Genomic DNA, 20698 nt, shown 5'->3' with positions numbered 1-20698 from the left:
ATAGTCTTTGTATATAGAAAAAGAAGAAAAGAAAAAGAAATTTAAGTCTTGCTGAGAAAGAATGCATTTATGTATAAGTCCCCTGAATTAAATTATCCTGGAAAGCATGCTCACATATTTGAACATACATTCACTCACTCAACAAATATTTGTTAAGCAACTATATATGCTAGCCTGTATTCATCTGTGGATTTTAAAGCAAAAGTCCTAAGATTGGGTCTTAAAAGAAAGTTCCACCTGGATAGCACTGCTAGATAAAATACATGGTACCCAGTTAAATCTAAATTTCAGATAAACAATGAATACTTTTTTTAGTATATCACAAATATTGAATGGGAAACACTTACACTAAAAAAAATTTGTTGTTTATCCAAAAATTCAAATTTAACTGGGCATCCTGTATCTTTGTTTGCTAAATCTGGCAACCCTATACCTGGTGATAAATAAATACCCTGAATGCCACCTTAGTCAGTCTTGTAATTATGCGTGCAATTCTGTTGCACAGAGCAAGGCACGGATGAACAGAACGTGGTACCTGAAATGTGTTCAGATCCTTGGAGAAAGTACTTAATATGCAATTGTGCAAAGTATTTTTGCATTATTTCTATGGAGCTATATCTTACAATAAATAAACAACTCTGTGGAAACAGACCACTTTTCCTTTTGCAAGTGATTAGATATCATTGGAGAAGGATTCAATTCTTTCACTGACCAACTGTTTCTTGAATGTTTACTATGCGTAAGGTATCATGCTGGGTATATTGAAGTATAAGATATACGTTTCTTTATATATCATATATATGTAATTATGTATAAAATTGTTTCTGTTTCCACAAAGTTCACATCCTAATGGACACCCACGTAATGATAAGTCATTGTTATAAGTCAATGCTAAGTGCCAGCAGGGGTGCGCTTGCCATGGAACCTTGCATATGCAAGATATTTGCTTCCATAACACAGTTTATCACTATAAAATCAAGCTGTTGTCCATAACTCTGATTTACTTTTTCCAAACGCATAGGTTCTTGTGAGTGGAATTTTGGGGAACAATGTTATGTAACAAAAGCAACCTGAAGCCATCCTCCTCCTATTCACCCAGGCCATCTAGGGAAGCAATTCCCTACTTAGTGTGAATCAGGGCTGGTTACAACACAGATTCCTGGGTTCCCTCACCAGAGTTTCTGACTCAGGTCTGGGAAGGGCTCAAGAATCTGCATGCTACTGCTAGGGGGGTCACACCTTGAGAAGTACTACTCCTGCGTTATCTTTGAATGTTCCGTATTGCTGGGCTTCCACATCCACATTCACACCCAGGCTTATCCTCCTATCTCCTGTCTTTCCCTTCCATCCGGTTCCTCTGACTTTTGCTTTTTCTCTTAGGAGAGGGCATAGAGGAGTCCTGCTTTGTTCCATGCTAGGATGGTTTGTGTTATCTTTGCTTTTTTCTAATTCTCTTGTTTTCAAATGTGTCCTTAACTCTCGTTTTCCTTCCTCACAACTTTTATGAAGCTGCAGTAAAGCGAACTTGAGAAAGTCCTAGAAGAGGTGAAGTCCTTCCATGGTTTGTTTGGCAGTAGATAGAGTGGTTTGGTGAGAGATTTTCTTAAAAGAAAATCCTTAAAGAATGAAAAAAAAAAGGTAACGTTATCGAGGAAGTTCAAGGGAAACACTGCTTCAGCATTTGAATTCCAGCGAGGAAGGAAACATGTCGAGAGTTTATTACTCACAGATTGGAGACAGAGCAAAGAAGCTCAAAGTCTCTGGGAGGAGGGGGTAAAGTAAAGAGAATGATTTAAAAAAAAACATTAAGTAGCACTTTACCTTTTATGAAAAGCTCTCACATGCATAATACATTTACAGCTACTCAAAAGGCAGGAAAATTATTATTTCCACTTTAAAGTCAAAGAAGCTGAGGGTAATGAAATTAAGTGACTTGCATAAAGTCGCAATTAGGGAAACCAAAATCAAACCCAAATAACTCTAATTCCAGCACAGCCTTCGTTCCCTACAATAAGTTTCAGTGTTACAATCATTATGGAATATGCTCTACAACCAGGGCTTCCTTGGTTCTCTAAGGTAGAGCTTAGTTCCAAGGTCAATACGATGGACTACTTATTTGTCACTCACACGTCCTTTCGGTGAATATGTGGATCATTAACATAGAGTTATACAGAATTTTATTTGGAATTCAGATTTCAGAATTGATTCTCTGCAATTGTTGAAAGCAAGTATCAATTACATTAAAACTTGCAGTTGCTAAACTGCAAAGCCAGGTACCATGCCTAGTATCTGTGATGCCAAGAACCTAAACTTCTTTCCTTTTAGCTCTGTCAAGCTACTCTTTCCTGGTAAGATTCTTTTTGGTTAGACTGTAGGTGAGACTATAGAATCCATCTCTACTCTTCCAAGTACCCCGTGTACTTTCTGGAATCTTATTTTAGGCTAACATCTGGACTCTTGCTATGGGTTCTTATCATTTCTACTAGGCTCCTATAAAGTTGGAAGGCACTTTTTTGATGTTTTCCCAAGAAATTGGAGAGAACTTTGTTTTGAAATGTCAGCCAAAGTGAATCCAGGTCTTGAATTACTTCCATATGTTTAGGCTGTCTTGCCTTTTGAAAACCTAGACCAGTTGTTCTTAAACTTTGTTAAGTTATGGACTCTTTTACTCAGACAAAAGTCTTGATAGAGAGATGACTGCTCTAAACTGCCACTGCCAAATGATTTGGGGGTGAAAGGGAAGAGTGTTGATTCTTTTAAATGAAGTGCTCGAGTGATATATGTACATTATTTATTGTTCCTGGATGTGGCCAGGTTACACACACCAATACAAAGACCTTTATAAGTTACTGAGGAACTTCATAGTTTACTAGAGATGTGAAGGCCAGCCTTTTAAGCATAACTCAGATTTATAAAATGACTTTACTTGTAGCTTTTGTATCTATGATGTCTAAATCTGTAAACCCATTGCTGGTTTTCTTATGGGCAAATCTAGTTATCTGGGTGAACTACAAAATCCTTTGGTGAATCCACTTAATAAATGTGTTTATACACCAACAAGACAATTTTCTGTAGTACACTAAAAATTTTATGTTCTAGATTTAGGGCCTTATTTCAATATGTGAACTAATACTGTATGTAAATTTTATATCTGCTAAGTCTACTGGGAGAGATGCAGAGAAGGGCAGAGTGGAAATGTTCATGAATCCAAGACCAGCAAAGTCAACTTTGGCGAAGAATGCACTTCCACAAATTGTCTCCTTCTTTCCCTCTCAGTCCTTAACGATGGATTTGCATGATAGCTGCTCAGAGGAGGAAAGGATGTACACTATGGGAGAATACTCTGTGAACCATAATTGCCACATAAATAAAAATATTACAATTTGATTAATTTCCTAAATAGTGATGATACCCTTATGACATGGAAAATGTCCTTGATTGATCACAGATTATTAAATATTCACATTTACTCCAAGTAAACATAGTGACTTACCACTACCTAATCTTCTTCCTAAATTCAGTAGTGAGTCACTGTGTTTTTGGAGGTAGGAAAACTGTCATCCTTAAGAACAACTGATTCACATAAAGGCACATACATGGATCTACGTATTGTCTTGACTTAAGTGGAACTGCAAAGAAGGAAAAATTCATCTTAAGCGATGTTCTGTTTCAGTTGTTCACTTCCATGTTGATGTGCCTGTTGCTGTCCTTCTTTTCCATTCCCCAATTTAAATTGATCTACTTTGTGTCCTGTCCCCTACTTATTCCCATTAGCTGACCTGAGAAACAAGGTTGCTTTAAGGAACTAACTTGTGTTCATGTATTGTAACTCACATATGTAATTCCCCCCTAACAATTTATTTGTCATTTAACAGGGATATTCTGGAGCTAGAGGTGTACCAGATGAGTGATTCTCATAATAGGAATCTGAAATACAGTGATCATCATTGGGGTAGGTATTTTCAGGTTCGAGAGAATCCATGTGAAATCCTGTCACACATGTAGTCCCTTATATGGAGGGGCATCCGTGCAGTTTTCACTTCTATGTCTGTCCCATTATGGAGCTAGGATAGGGCACTGACTGGGTGGGTCAGGAGACCTTAGCTCTAGAATCATGGACTCCAGGGATGAAACACCACCTTGCTCAGCTACTCACCTGATGTGTGATTGAATCCCCTCTATAACATTGCTATGAAATGATCTTCCATTCTCTCCTTGAACATCTCTAATTATAGGAACTCACTCCCTTTGGAGGTTGCCTATCTATCTTAGAGCAACTCTACTTGTTAACAAACTTCCTCCTTTATTTAATTGAATCTCTTTATAGCTTCCATTTATTGGTCCATTTCTACATTTTGGCCCCAAACAAAACAAGCTTCCTGTGTCTTACCTTCAGATCATTTAATAATGCTAATAGTGTGAACAATAGCTACCACTTATACAGTGCTTATTATGTGCTGGAAACTGCTTTAAGAACTTCATATATATTTATTCATTTAATCCTCAAAATAGCACAAGAAAGATATATCACTATTATTCCCATTATATAGACAAGGAAACGAATGTATGAAAAAGTTAAGTAACTTTGCCAAGCTGACAAAGCTCGGTAGGCACTTTCAATTCAAACCTAGGCACTGCCGAACACTTCTGGCACCTTCAACCATGACTCATATGCCACGGCCCCACGGCCCTTTCCATCTGACTCACGCTCCTCTGAGTGTGCCCCAGTGAGTCCACTGTCCTCTTAAAAGGGAGTACCCAGAAACTGACTGTGGTCTCTAGATGTGTAAAATAGAGAACAAGCACTAGAAAACAGAGTCTATCACTCCTCATTTCAGGGACCATAAATGCAGCCTCTGCTTGCATCAGCCTTGCTGTGTCCTCTTCAAGGGGATGGTTCACATAAACCTTACTACAGACTAAAACCCTTATCCCTGTTCTGCCTATATGACTTTGGTCTGTAACAAGGGGACTGGAGTATATGATCTCCAAGGACTTTTCCAGTTCTAAACCTCAAAGATATATTTCAAAATATATTTCAAAGCTCAGTGTATCTAAGGGATGTTGTGCCTGCAAATTCTGTATTAGGTTTTCTCCTTTGGCCCCTTTCCACAAAGGGTTTCTGTGACTTTGTCTTTCCGTGACAGGGTTCTTGGTTCCTGTGATGGGGGCACAGTTAGGGCTTCTAGAAGATGGTGTACAATGGGATCTTCCTTAAAATCTGAAAGATGACTCCATACTTTCCCTTCCACCTGCTGTCCTGTCCCTCCCTTTCCCAGCCCCCTCAGCCCCTCCTCCTGCTGCCAGGCCTCCGGAGGGGGCCTGTGCTCACCTGTGTGTACGAACATGTGCTTGACGTAGTTCTGTTTGGCGGTGAAAGTCTTGTTGCAGAGAGTGCACTCATAAGGCTTTTTTTCGCCCTGCCCACTGGCTGTGCTGTGGCCTGCGGATGGGGCCAGGGGCTGTGGCGCTGGCAGCTGTGCAGTAAAGGTCGACAGGCCGGGCTGGGACACTGTCACAAACTGGGTCTGCTGGCCTGCTAGGGGCTGTGGCAGGCTGAAGAGGAAAGGCTTGGGGCCGCTGCCCGCGGGCTGGGTAGTGAAGAGGGCCGGCAGGTAGGTGTTGCCGGCTGTGCCAATGACCTGTGTGTTGCTGGTTAAGGTCAGAGGCATCCTCAAGTTGCTGGTGAGGGTTTCCGTCTGGCGTAAGTAGAGCTGAGTACTTGGCAATGGCTGCCCGATGGACGTGTTGACCGAAGGCTGCTGCAGGACGCTCTTGTCGGAGCTGTTGCTGACAGTGATCACCGTGTTGTCCATCTCCACCTCGCTGCTTCTCTCCGGGGAGGAGGCACCGGTCTCCAGCTGGTGCGGCTGCGGGGCGCCCTCGGCAGGGGCTTCCGCAGCCTGCTCAGGTTGCGCGGGTTCCGGCTGGCCGTCCCGCGCCGCCCCGGGCCCGAACTGCTGCTCTACGGAGTCGGGCTCGGTGCCTATGGAGGAGCTGACGCCCGAGTCGAAGCTTTCGCCCTTGGGCTCGCTCTCGGTGCCCTCGGCCTGGTCGGTGTCTTCCGTGCACTCCTCGGACTCGTTGCGCTCCAGGATCTGCACCCTCTGCTGCCCGTAGTAGTCGTAGTCGTCCTCCATCTCCTGCTTGATGTGGATGTTGCCCACCAGGGTCTGGATGCGCACGGGCCGGGGCTGCTTGCGGCAGTGCGTGGTCTCGGGGGTGGTGGACAGGTAGCGCTCCATCTGCTGCGAGCGCTCGTGGATGCGCGTGATCCAGCTGGGGTCTTCCATGTGGTGGTCGCGGGGCAGGCCGAGCGCCGTCTCGTGGTGGCTGACCACCGCACCGCTGTAGAAGGAGCGCTCGCCGCTGCCGTTCTGCATGGAGCAGGCGTAGAGCGCCGAGTAGATCCTGTCCACGCTGTGCTGCGGGTGGCTCTGCAGGTAGCCCGACTCGGTGTCGCTGCTCTGGCCCGAGGTGCCCGACTCGGGGGTGCCCCGCGGCGTGTCCTGGCCCGAGTCCTGGATCCCCGGGAACACATCGCCCACGTTCTGCGACACGATGCGCGTGCACTCGTCGATGACCGTTTTGATCTGCAGGATGCTGGCGGCCGTCAGGATCTGCAGGGCTTCCGACTGCGAGACGCGCAGCACGCCGCTGTACATGAAGTCAATGAGCTTTTGCACCGACTGCACCGACACCACGGACGGGATCTCGATGTCGCTGTAGCCCAGCAGCAGCTTGTCCTGGAAGAAGGGGCTGCCGGCCGCCAGCACGCAGCGGTGCGCGCGCAGCATGCTCCCGTGGATGCGCACCGTCACGTCACAGAAGTGGCCACGGTTGCGCTGCTCGTTGAGGGTCTCGAGCACGGAATTGCTGAAGTTGTGAAGGTTGATGCTGTGAATGCGCTCGGTCATCCCCTTGCAACTGATGTCACCTGCACGGCAAGACAGACACAAGACAGGGCGTGGGTCAGAGCTGGCTGGCTGCATTCCTAACATCTACGTCTCAGGTGGGCGATGCTCATGGCTCCTAGAAGCACCCCCCGCCCCTTGCACACAGAAGCAGGCTCTGTGGCAAGAGGGACAGGCTTTGCACCACGGTCCACTTGTGGGTGCGATGTCCTATGGGAACAAGGTCTTGAATTTTGTTCCAACAGTGCCCCAACTTTTCTGGTGTGTTGAATCCTTATTAATCCCCTAGACCTTCAGCCATGGTTGTCAGTTGAAGCAGAGCAGCCTAAAAAAACAGATGGGTCATTGCCTGCTAATCCTACAGCTTCAGGAAAGATCTGAAAGGCAAATGGAAGACCTGTTCTCATGAAACTCTGCCTCCACTTTAGACAGGCTTAAGCAGGTCCTTTAAGAAAGCTTACATTTTCCTTAATTTATCAAAATTTCTTAATTTATTCATAGATAGCAGCAATATTTATAGTTAAATTCCCTTCCTATTAATTTAAATGGCACATGCGCCAAATCCACCCCATGTACGCAAAAATTCTTGGAAAATCCAACCCAGTCTAAGATATCCACCAAACAGCTGCCACCATGTTTTCCATTTGAGGCACAGGCTCTAGAACACAATCTGCTAGCTAAAGGGGCACCTGCCCACTGCTTTCTGTATCTACGCATCTTTCTTGTCATCTCCCACAATCTGTTTGAGTACTTTCTAGGGTGGTTGTATGTGATTGTCTGAATTTTTTGAGGCTTACTGAAGAAGAAATGTTATAAAGGGCAGAGATGGCAGCATTGTCCTGGGAGACTGGAGGACGCTAGGTGACCACATTTTCCATTCCAACTGGGCACTTTTGAGAGTGAAAGGGAGCACTGTTAATAATTAGGTCAGGACAGCGGGACTAAACCCAGGGTGGACTGTACGATCACCCAGGAATTGGGTGCTCTCTGTGCTTGCTAGAGGGACGTATCAAACAGCTCCCAGTAGGAAGGTAGCAGTCAGCCACGTGCAGCATGTGGATAGCCTGACCCATTGCCGCCCTACACCCCAGGCTGTGCAGACAAGGGATAATATTGGTAACATCTAGACCCCAGATTGAGAAGGATAACAGGTGTCTATAACACTAAGTCTTAGGGCTTTCCTATTTTTCTACTTCACCTCTCTAAAGAATCCCTCTCTCCAAACCACTCTTCAGTCAGATTCCCCATTCTTGCCTTCACACTGAATGATCAGCTTGAGGGTGGCCAAGTCAGTAGGGTTTCAAAACCAAGGTGACCCGAGTATGGCTGTGACCCAGATCCCTATGTCTTGTTAGAAGTAACCCGGAAGTAATGGCCTACACACAGAGGAATGCCCACCTCCTCAGGGCTCTCTCCTCTGCCTTGGGAGAGAGGACCTGCTCAGGGAAGTCTGAGCTTAACTAGATTTTCTACCTGGCTACACCATACCGCCTCATGCTGAGTTCAGTTGGTGTGACCACATCCTTATATACTCACTCATTTCCTTTGCTCTCAACCTTACATTAGTCAGCCTCACATATATCCACTTCACTTAATAAATGTCTACGGGCTCTGTGTTCTCTTTCAGTGATATGATTTGTGCAGATTTTTACGTAAGGGAATTCCTTCTCATTCTGACTCCCATTAAGTCTGTTATACGCCTAAAATATTTCATTAGGCTACTGTTTTTATTTTTTTCCTTTATATAAAACAAAGTGTCTTTGCCAGATTAAGGAATCATGGTGAATCCTCTATAGCTGTGTTAATACAAAACATGGCACCAGAGGAAGCCCCAGTAACCTAGGAAGGAAAATTCAGGAAATCAGTCAGCAGATCAAATTCCAGTGTCTTGCTGAGTCCCCCATGCACGTATATTGCAATAAGCATTAACAAGAGCAAACATTTTTTAAGATCTTACTATGTGTCCAGTTCTAACTACTTTACGTATATTATTTCATTGAATCCTCACAACAACCCTGTGATGTCAGCAGTATTATTATCCCCATACTTCAGATGAGGAAACTGAGGCCAGAGAAATTAGGAAATCAACTCAAGGCCATGTAGGCAATTGGTGGTCGAGCCGGCATTTGAACCCAGGCAGTCTGGTTTTAGAGTTCACACTCTTAGCTGCTTCACTGTATTGCACGCTGTACCACTGAATGAAGTCTGGCCCTTGGGTGTGTGAAAATGTTTGATCAGTATTCCCTCCAGCTACTTCTATACCTACCCGTAAACTAGCATGCTGTTCATGTTTCTAGGCCTTGGGCCTTCAACATAGGCTCAGTCATCTAATAAAGAACATTTTTTTTAAATAAAGCTTACAAATGGAACAATGCAAGAGATAAAAGGGAGGCCTGGCACTAAAACATAGAGTTTTCTATATACAATTTTACTATCACCAAGATCTCTTTCATTTAAGTAAAATGGTAAGCACTAAACTTGGTTGTGTCTCTGATAAAATCACCATCTCTGAGTAGGATGTATTTATTAAAAAAATTTTTTTTCCACACAGGTAAAAACACTCTTTAAATATACAATTGCTCATAGCACCAGTCACAGTTATATCACTAGAGGTATCATATATGACAAAGAGTTGTTTTCTTTCTGATAATTCTGGGAAGAAGCTCAATCACAGTTATCATGATAATTAATAACCATGTAGCGTTTTACAGTGTACAAACTCTGTCACATGTATCATCTCATTTACTCCTTATAATAATCCTGTATGTTTTCAGGACAATTCCTATTATTACTATTTGATGTAAGAGGAAGTCGAGGCTTTCAAAGTCTCTAAATGACTTGCCCAACATTTTACACAGCTAGTAAGGGGCACGGGTGCGATTTGGACCCATGCCCCTTGATGCTCTTTTTATCACATGATACTGGATTACTGATGAATGAAACTTGGATTACTCAAAGGCTGAGGGCCATCCTAATTCTCAGGACATAGAAGAAAAGATAAAGACACTGAAAGGGATGATGGAAGTTGCTTTAGAGATGGAAATGGTCAACAAGAGCTATCATTGTATCCCACACACTCATACACACACACACACACACACACACACACACACAGTCTCAAGAAAAAAAATTCAAACTGCTTGTTGGATTAACTTGAACTGGTCAAGTCTACCTAAATAATCAGGTAACCCTATAGAGATAATCATAAAAAGATTGTCTGCTAAATAGTCTGAGTTATGGTTATTGCAGTAATGTTGTTACCAACTTCATTAAAAACCACAGAGAGAAACTCAGACCTGCACATGTATACAATCTGATGTGACAAGCCTAGTCAGATTTCTATAGACACAATTTTTAAGCATTTCTCTGAGTGTACTGGTCCTGCACTGCAGTGAGCGAGCAGCCGTGAAAGGCTGAATCGGTTCTGCTGATATGTGTACAGATGCGATAGGGGACCCTGCCGGGCCATTCAAGCTTGCCTTGTCCCTCCAGCGCACAATGCTGAAGCAAGTCCTTTCCCAGGCTTCCTTTCATTTTTAACACTAATACAGTGGGAAAAAGTTTTTGCCACGGCAAGGCAATATCCAGGCTTTTGTGAAACAAGTCCTTTTCATCCAGTGGGCATTAATGTATAGATTCCAACGGAATAAATCTGAAATACTCTACTGTAGAAGATTTGTTCCCCATTGAAAACAAATCTTGATTAGATGGTTATTCACAGACTGTATAGGAAGGAATGGTGTGAAAATGTTAACACCATTCTTTCTTAGATTGGCACTGAATAGGCATTTGGGCTATTCAAAAAAAAAAAAAAAACCCTCAAGTCTACAAAACCATACAACTTTACAAAGATTTTGTGCATCTGGGGTTGCTACGTCAGCTTCTCTTCAAAAAAAACCCCCACATTGGTGTGAACATAGAACTGATGGGGCAGAATGAAAAAAGTGATAAAAATAGTTCTCCGTGTGTTTTAAAATAGTAACCTACCTTCTTTCCACTAGAGTAAAAATGTAGCATCAGCCTGTGATGGCATTCACTAGAACACACAACAAACTCTGTTCCTGAACGTGGTCATGTATTCTAAGTGATTGTGTTCTGTGAGTGAGCACTGTATGGACCAGGCTGAGGCAGGAGTGAGTACCAGAGGGGGATTCTCTGCTTGTGGTGAAAGAGCTGATGGAGCGCCTGGCTCTCTGTGTTACAGAAACCCAGCTCCTGCCTGTCCCTGAAACAGCAGGTGTCCAGGGATAGGACTTAGCATGAGAATAAAAAAGCTGCCTGTGCACAGGGAAAAGGAACAAGAAAGGAAACAGCAGGCAATACAATCTCTTTTAATTAGGTGTGAAATCCAGTCCTTTCTCAGCCCGGATGTATAAAATGAGACTAGTGCAAGGGCGAGGTACTGTAGAGGGAGATGGGAATTGGAAGTCTCTGTGGCTTGGAAAGAAATACCACCTCTCAAATTAAACCAAGATGAATTTTGGTCAACAGGCTGAAGTCAAATGTCAGGGACGAAGAGCCCTTGAACTTTCAATCTGGGCCACCAGGTTCACGTGTGCTAGGTGGGTCAGCACACGAAATAGGGCCAGGTGGCCAGGCCTCCACAAGTCAGTCTCTTAACACACCCTTCCCCAGACTGTGCTTTGATAGCATGTTGAAGTTGCTCTTTCATATATCAGGTGATAAGTGAAGATGTTAAACTTTTGCATTTCGGTGCTACTTACCAAGCTGGTCCCACTAGGAAAGAGCCAGTTCTTGCTGGAGAAAGCTGGGATGCACGTGGCAACTCAGGCCTCTTCCTCCCCAAATTGACATCTGTTGCCCTGCGAGGGGCAAGACCTCAGTCATGTCTATACTTCACCTGTGTGACCAGGGGACATCTGCTAAGCTGCTGCACCATAGGAGGTTAGAGATTGCTTGCTTACAGTTTCCACCATCTAGAACAGATGGTCCTGCATGTCCCTACCCTCTTGTTCTATCTCACTGGCATCTTTACAGTCTTTTTTTTTTTTTAACAAGCTTTGGAGATTGGATTTTATTTTTTTAACTCAGCAAAATTCTCTGCAGAGCCATCCAGATTGTGTTATGTATCAACGGTCCAATCCTTTTTACATTGCTGAGTAGTAGTCTACAGTGTGAATGTACCACAACTTATTTCCCCAAAGAACATTCAGCTATTGAAGGACATTTGGGCTGTTTTTGGTTATTATAAATAAAGCTGCTGTGGACAATTGTGCAGTTTGGTTTTGTGTAGACTTAAATGATCATTTCTCTAGGATAAATGCCTAGGATTACAATTGCTGGGTCACGTGATAAATAGACAGACTGATAGATAGAGAGATATTTTAAGAAACTGCCAAACTGTCTTCCAGAGTGACTGTACCACACGTTCCTGCCAGCGGTGCATGAGCCGTCACTTCTCTGCATCCTTGCCAGCATTTGGTAGTGCCATGAGTTTCTTTTATCAATTTTAAGCCATTTCAAAAGGCATATAATCTTTCATTGTGGTTTTGTTTTGCTTTTGTTTTTGCATTACTCTAAATATTTTTCCATGTAATTATCTGCCATATGTATATTGTCCTTGGTGAAATGTCTCTTTTCCTGTCTTAAGCCCATTTCTATTGGGCTTGACTTTTTTTTTTTTTACTGTTGAGAGTTTGAGTTTCTTATATATTCTGTATATTGTACTAATCAGTCGCTGGATATATGATTTGCAAATATATTATCCCATTCTGTAGTTTGTCTTTTCATTCTCTTAGCAAAGTCTTTAACAGAGCTAAAGTTCTAAATTTTTATAAAGTCCAGTTTGATCAATTTCTCCTTATATGGATCATACTTTTGGTGTTCAGTCTAAAAAGTCTTTGCCTAGTTCTAGATTCTGACAATTTTCTCTTATGTTTCTTTCTAAATATTTTTAATTTTATATTTTACATTTGAATATGTGATTCATTTTGAGTTCACCTTTATATAAGGTGTGAGACAGGTCAAGGTTCTTATCTTTACAGTCTTTGGAGGGTGGCTCTGGGAAAATCACTTGCGCAAGTAGAAGGCAGCAGGCAGAGCAAGACCTCATTCTTCTACCCTGGCTCCACACACCTAGCATATCCCAGCTCTCATTGCCCCTATAGATGAACTATGGGAAGGTCTTCTTACGAGAAGGAGAGGTGCAGTGTTTTACTTATCCATTCCTGGTGATAAGGGGATGCTTTGGGCCATCTCCCAATTAGAGTTCTCCCCTATCTTACAGATTGTCTAAGCCTGGGCCACAGGAATCATTAGTGATTTCATTTTTTTTTTTAATCACCAGGAACAGAATTCTTCTCCTAAAACAAAGATCAATTCTTCAACTTTCAGAACTTTGACTTTCAAACATATTTTCAAGAATATAGGACCAATGAAAGTTGGGAGCATGCTGTATCTACTTTTTATAGTCACTGCTTATTATTTCAGGTAGACAGAGATATTAAAATTACTAACACTATTCTATCTAGATCTTACTATTACAATTGGGTATGTCTTTTATATTATTTGAATTTTCATTCATAGATGTAGTTCATACATTCGTTCTGGAGCACATTTTAAGTATGTAAAGGTCCTTAAGAAGCATATATAATGGTATACATATACAATGGAATACTACTCAGCCATAAAAAAGAACAAAATTTTGCCATTTGCAGCAACATGGATGGACTTGGAGGGCATTATGCTAAGTGAAATGTCAGACAGAGAAAGATAAATACTGTATAATGTCACTTATATGTGGAATCTAAAAAAATACAACAAACTAGTGAATATAACAGAAAAGAAGCATATTTGCAGATATAGAGCACAAGCTAGTGGTTACCAGTCGGGTGGGGGAAGGGGCAGGATAGCAGATGGGAGACTGGGAGGTACAAACTATTAGGTATGAGACAGGCTCAAGGATATATTGTACAACACAGGGAATATAGCCCATATTTTGTAGTAACTGTAAATGGAAAGTAACCTTTAAAAACTGTATAAAAAAATAAAAAAAGTTTTAAAGTGTGTATCTCATATACTTATGTGACTGTAAACTCAACAAAGGAAACAACAGTATCACCATCATCGTTGTATGAATTAATGAATAAACTGTGAATTTATTAATGAATAAATTAATAAATAAATTGTTTTGTGACAAATTAACATTAAAATTTTACTTGAAAGAGTGAAAAAACCTTTAGGCCACATTTTAGCAACTGTATAGGACCTATGGTATGTTTTGCGTGTAAAATTTACCCTCAGCCTCACTCAATTCCTTATTTCACTTCTACCCTGATTTCTTTTTTATAGCTATATATACATATATTTTTCTACTTATTAAAGTATTAAATATTCTTTCAAGCCAACTTAAATTCTTTTAGTTATGAGGTGAGGATATTAGCAAACAATTAATCAACAAATGATTGTACCTCAACTGGTATTATCAAGCTACATGCTTTATGAATGTATATAATTTGAGCATCTGATTCCAGTGGAATAAAACTTTGAAAGTTCAAACACCTTTACTCTCTTACAGTACAGCTTGTGAAAGCTAAGTTTTAACTCTGTGAACAAAGGCATTGGATAACTATAATTCTAGACAACATTCTGAAAGACACCTATGCCCTCATTCCAAAGCTGAAATGAAATGGCTTCTTCTTGAAGAGGGAGGACCTGCTGGGACTAAGGAGAAAAGTCAATGAAATCTGAGGTTGATGCCTTTAAATCCTCTTATATCGTAAACCTTTTGAGACACCTTTTAGGAGTTTGATTTTTTTTTTTCCTAAAGCTCTTTCCTTACAAATTTAGCCGCTGCCCTATTGTAACCTTTTCCTTTGTTCACTAAATCTGGGGAACAAAAACACAGAGATACAGCATCTGTGGGTGGGATAAAAAAATGAACAAAAGATCTACTTAAATTCACAAAGTATGCAGTTTGAACTTGGCTTTGGATAGGCCTTAAAGAAGGGTCTATAATTCAAATGCACAGTTAATAAAGTTCTTTTTTTTGCTTGAGAAGAAACTATACAGTTAAAACGTGTTTATATAAAAACAAGCATCTTTTTACTTACTAACCTGTTCAGCTTTTGATCTCTACATCATCATAGATTTATTTTTAAAGGAAAAACAAAATTTTAACTTCATTGAGTTCAGAGATCCAGTGTAACTCCCAGGAATGGCATTCCTTTGGAAAATATCAAGTGGGTAATGAAGTATAGTTAGGTAAGAAATTAATTTTTTGACTTTGGGAAAATATTTATCTGAACTTCAATAAATGAGAAAACAGAACTCTATAGTGTCATTTTAAAAAAAGCTTTTTGACTAAAATAATCACAGAGCTTCCCAATTCACAGAACTGCCTCTGTTGCTCACTCTTCTGAAACTGCTTTTGAAGCAGATTCAGATTCGTGGGCAAATGTTCTCTTTGCTTATGTCTCCCTAGAAAAAAAACAAGTTGCTTCCATTGTGACAACTGGTTTTTAAGCATAGCTGTTTGTTGGTAGGAGGAGGCTAAACTCATTCTCTATGGAAAGTGTGGATTTTTGCCATGATAGATTGTTCTAATGAGGAATGAAGGCTTTCTATTTCAAAGTCACAAGGAAAAGCCAAGGAAAAAGGTAACTTTGTTTTACTGGATGACTGGTTAAGACAGACACACAGAGGTGATTTGATGTGGGTCAGTTTTAAGAAAGTGGCAGAAACTACATCTCAACAGCCCACCTAGGGTGATCCATTATAGAAGCAAGGAACAGGATTTCCTTAAGATGTAAGTTCCTTTTTGGCTCATGCTGAGATGAAGAAGAGTCTAAATAAGTGTTGTCAGAATTTAAAACCTTTGGAAGCACTTGTAAGTAAGTGAAGTAGAAGGCATACCTTTTATTCTCATTAGGAGTAAGGTATTGTATTTTTATTTTATTTTTATTATATTCTTGATGTATTCTTTTATATAATATTTTATTATATTATTTACATATTACAGGAAAAAAGATATTAAGCTGTAAGAGTCTTCTATTGCTATAGGTAACATTCTAATTATCTTGACTTACGTTGCTGATATGATTTGATCTTATTTTCTCATTTTCCCCCAAATAAAATCTCTGCATTAATCCAAGAAGTTGGACATTTTGCCATCTCTTGATGTATTGCATTCATTCTTAATTCTCTTCTGATGAATTTGTCCTGAGTTCTGAGATTATTGTGCTTTCTCTACTTACCAAACCTGATGTACCATTTGAGAACCCTATTCAAAGTTCTTTCTTCCCTGTGGAGCTTTCTTTGCTTACTGAACTCCATCCTGAGTTCTCTCTTTTCCTAGTTTCCACTAATGCATGAGATAATAAACAGAAACATTAATTTCTTTTTTTTTCCCCAAGGAATTAGAAGACTTTCATAAAAATAAGGCGATTAAGAAAGACCAAGCCTTGCAATATGGTTTTGGGCTTCCTTACACCAGGGACTTATGACTTCAGAGCCCAAATCAGAAGCCCTAAAAACAAAGGCCCAAGACAGAAGGCTTTGTTTTTTGAATCTAGGTCCTCTAAGGGGAATTAAGCTGGGCCCTTTCTGGAGTGAGGAGCGGGGAGGCTGGTACTTTGGAGTTAGACTGAGGTGGCCTGACAGAGGAGAGAAAGAATCAATCTCCCCCCAAATGAGGAAGGTGCCAAGGTTTGAGGTCTCTGCCTGTACACAACTCCAGCTGGGATGATTGCTTGGCACAATTTTGGAGGCTGGACATAAAAAAAGACGCTTCGTTGAGAGGAGCAGTGATGATCTTTGGCTGGGTCCATGGTCAGTGGTGAGGACCATCGTGAAGGATGGGTGTAAACCCAACTAATGCAGTAGTGCCGGGCAGTCAGATGGACCAGCCAAAATGGCATCCTTGTCAGGCAGACAAGCACTGTTGATGGGGGAGACCATTATAGACTAAGGACCTGACCGCTTCCTCAATTTCATGAGTCTTGTGCAAGTCTAGGGAGGGGAAAGGAGCCCTAAAACGTGAGTAAATTTCTTGCTAACTTAGTGATAGGGGCCTGGGGTTTAATTTTCTGTGGAAAAATAAGGAAACGTTCCTTGCACCTGAGTGCTGTCAGATAGGTCTGAACTTTCTAATGGTCCTTAACAGCATATTATTGAGTATTGCGTCTTTTCATTTTTCTTCACTTGTGCCCGCCTCATCTCCATAAGAAGACTCCCAGCTTCCTGAAGGCTAGCCCCTTGCCTTGTGATAACTACAAACACCCCTGCACATTATCGGATCCCTCACACTGCCCAGCACACTTCCTTCCACTGAGTAGGTCTTGTCTCAGGATTTACTTGCTCTGCTCTCCACCACACGTCACGAACATGCTAATGAGGGTGCACCTTCTCTCTGAGCTGTGTCTGCATGCTGTAGTCCCCGGGGTCTTTGTGCCCCTGAAGCTCTGGGTAATGCTCTTCCCCCTGTCTTTTATCACCATACCCCCTCTCATCAGGGAAGTTCAGTGTTTAGTATGAACTCAAGGTCTAAGGCAATTGATTTTTTATGTGTTCACTGCATTTCCCACAATATGTGCTCTTTCACTTATGACTTCTGACACATGCCATACTGTCCCCATCTCTTTGGTTCCATTTCTCCCAAGAGACAGCTCACTGGGTCCTCCTGTCATCTGAAGATTCAGTGGAACCTTGCAACTCAAAGTGAGAAGAGACGGCCAATCTGTGATGTGATGGAAAAGTGATCAGGCCAGATTCCCACCACTCTCGCCTAACTTCAGGAAGCTAAACTGCTTGGTAACAGATGTTACAGAGATTATCTATCAATCAACTTTGATAATGGGTGTTTATATTTGCATAAACAGTGTCAGGGATTGTTTAGAATATTTTCACTTGGTGGCCACTGGGTGTCCTCATTTACAAAGTAAATATGCAATATTTAGTGTGGGTCACCAGAGAGAATAAAAAGACACTAGTTTTCTCTTTGGCCTTTCACATACTGGGTATAAATTTACTGCTGAACTCACAACCAGGTCACATATTAGTACTGTTTAAAAACCTTCAGGTCAGCTGTTAAAGTTTATAATCAAAAGTAACTTCTGCAGATTCCAGACATGAATTTACAAGGCTGCTTCCTCAGCAGGGGGGACTGTGATCCAGCCTATTAGAATGAACCCTTATTCATTTGGAAATTGGCATGGGATTCTGACTGTCTGCCGAGAGAGCCAGGAGAGAGGAGCAAAGAAGGTCTTAATTTATTTTTGAAAGAAAAGAGAACACCAAATATCTCCATGGGATATTTGTTAAATTCTGTTTTTATCTCAACTTTTCTGAAAACCAATTAAAAATAATAATGAGAAAGATAAAATATGTCCTTTGCTTGGGAAACCTGAAATAATGTGAAAAGTAATACAATGAGCTGTGTCATATAATGGTTATCAATCATTTCATATTTAAAGACAAAGAATTAAGTTATTCCTTTGTGGATCAGTTATCTCATGTGTAAAAGAAAGACGCTTGTGCTTCACAAGGATGTTGTAGGACAAATAAAATAGAATATGAAGGCACATAGGGTTCCTAAGAAGAGAAACAGTGTACAAGATAGATTTAAGGCATTACTAATCTTCTAATTATGGGTGAGTCACAGTTGTGTGTGAGTTGTTTCTGATGGCAGACAGGAGTCAAGGCCAGAGCTCACGCAGCAACAAATATTTACTGTTTCGACCACACCAACGCACTGTGTGTGACATACTTCTGGGCAATCACTTCGTGCTCCCTAAAGTGAGTTTTGCATGTTTAGGATTGTCAGTGCTTCTAAATTTATATTACATATATCTCTGCTGAGATTCTTTCCTTGCATGGCCGAAAGATTTCTGTCTCCCCACCATGCAAATTCTCAAACTTGAGATAGAGAACTACTACTGAATATATAACAATACTTGCCTTCAACTAGCTAACGTTTTTAAAAGCAAAATTAACTGTAATATTTTTTCACTAGTGTATATCCACAGATTAAGAACTATTCTCTGGCATGTCATTTCAGTACATAAATTAGCAATATGATTCTGTGCCGTAACCAACAATTTATACAGATAATATCAGGGAAAGTAGAAAGATCTGAGAGCTATTCACTGCCTTGCAGAGATGTTCTCTGGTCTTACTTGGCTTTGCTTAACAGCCTTTTCTGTTTTTAAAGGACCACCCACCCATGCCTCTAGTGCAGCCATCTGTAACTCTTAATCAACTGTTTAAATCCGCAACAGTGAACAATAGCCAGGTCACTTTCACCCTGAGATTCTACTAAAGGACTGCCACATATTCAGAGTGTGTGGAGAAGTGTCTCATTTCTTTGAAGATCCTTAAATTCCTGGGATCTATAGCATTTTCCGGCCCTTTAATTAGTAGATTCATTTCTGAACTACTGTAACCCTAAGACACATATCTGCAGAGCCCTCCTGATCGCGTTTTATCCTAAGCCTTTCTCCTTTCAGTCTCCTTAGTTCGCTCCTTTAATTTCACTTTGAGCACTTCTCGAGGCTGGGTGACTGAGCGCTGCACAGCGCAGGTCTTATCTGATGTGCCGGCGCCTGGTGTGGTCTAAGACACACTGGTGTTTTGTTCTTGAAGTAGGGGACGGACGTTCTGAAACCTAGACTCCAACACAAAGGAGATGATTAGCCCATTTTGAGTGTCTCTCTTCTTCCTGCCTGGCCTCCTCCTACCGTCCCCAGTCCTTCCTTAGTCCTGTGCACTGGCAGCAGATGGCAACCATATTCCCAAGCTGAGTATGTACGAAAATCGTGCCATGGAGAACAGAGTGGCTTCAAAGTTAGCTTTCTGTTCAAGTGGGATGGCGGAGACTTCCGGAGGCGTGAACTCATCTCTCATTCATTTAATCCTGTATGTATTCAGCCAGGAATTTGTTTTTCGACACATCTTTCTACTCTCTGGCCAGTGGAGGGAGGGTGGGCGTGAAGAACTCTCTGGAGGGCCCTTCCAGCAGGAGGGCACCAGGATTCTACGCCAGCCTCTTGTCTCCCTGGGCCAGCTCTGCCTGCTGCAGACCACATCACGCCCTTCCCGTGAGAGAGGCCTGGGAGCACTGTGTGTGGAGTGGATTTCTCAAGAACTGTCTCTCTGCTAGACTGACAGTCACACGCTGTATTCCCTAGGCAAAGCTGAGACTGGGGAAAAGGGTGAGACGAGGAGGGTGTGGGGTTGCAGACGGCTGTGCAGGATGGTACAGTAATGGGAAGTGGGAGTGGGAGAACCTTTCCTTCTTGTTGTTTCAAGGTTTGCTGGAGCTTTCGCCTAATCATCTGTTTGAGCATCTTGAAAATAAGTGTCTATTTTCATGATATCTATCAAAAACAGGCACCAGATTATCCTACAAAGTCGACCTTAACCCTGCCATATTGCTACTAGAATCAAAGCATGTAGCAGCCTACATCCAACAGAAAGTGATTCTGTTTTCCCAGCATAAAAACCAGAGGGTATCTGTGATGCACTTTGTTTTGTAGGTCTGCTGAAAGAAAAAATCACATACAAAATCAGCAACTCTCCTTTTACAAAGGGGAGGAATGCTCACAAACACACTATACTCTCACTTTTGCTCAGTTCTCCCTACCACATTCATTCACTCTTTTATTTGTTCAATAAATGTTTGCTGAGCACCTACTATGGCTAAGCACTTCTCTGCTAGGTGCTAAGAATTCATCAGTGAACAAGATAGACAGAATTTATACCCTTACAAATTCTTCTACCTATCCGAAATAAACAGTTAATCATTTAACTGCTAGAATATTATTTGA

The 20698-nt window shown here is 41.6% G+C and overlaps 1 protein-coding gene across 5 annotated transcripts in view; it reads right to left on the bottom strand.

Moving 5' to 3' along the window:
* Nucleotides 1-20698, bottom strand: part of ZBTB20 (zinc finger and BTB domain containing 20) — a 769337-nt gene that overhangs the window by 14122 nt on the left and 734517 nt on the right. For all 5 annotated transcript variants that reach the window (XM_057696835.1, XM_057696836.1, XM_057696834.1 and 2 more), the window contains one exon: nucleotides 5333-6937. In XM_057696835.1, the coding sequence (XP_057552818.1) occupies nucleotides 5333-6937 (1605 nt within the window). The remainder of the gene's footprint in view (nucleotides 1-5332; nucleotides 6938-20698) is intronic.

The sequence above is a fragment of the Hippopotamus amphibius genome, chromosome 10 (assembly GCF_030028045.1).
Source record: "Hippopotamus amphibius kiboko isolate mHipAmp2 chromosome 10, mHipAmp2.hap2, whole genome shotgun sequence".
Lineage (NCBI taxonomy): Eukaryota > Metazoa > Chordata > Mammalia > Artiodactyla > Hippopotamidae > Hippopotamus > Hippopotamus amphibius.
Note: the sequence above shows the minus strand (reverse complement) of the source record. Positions and strands in the feature narration are given on the sequence as shown.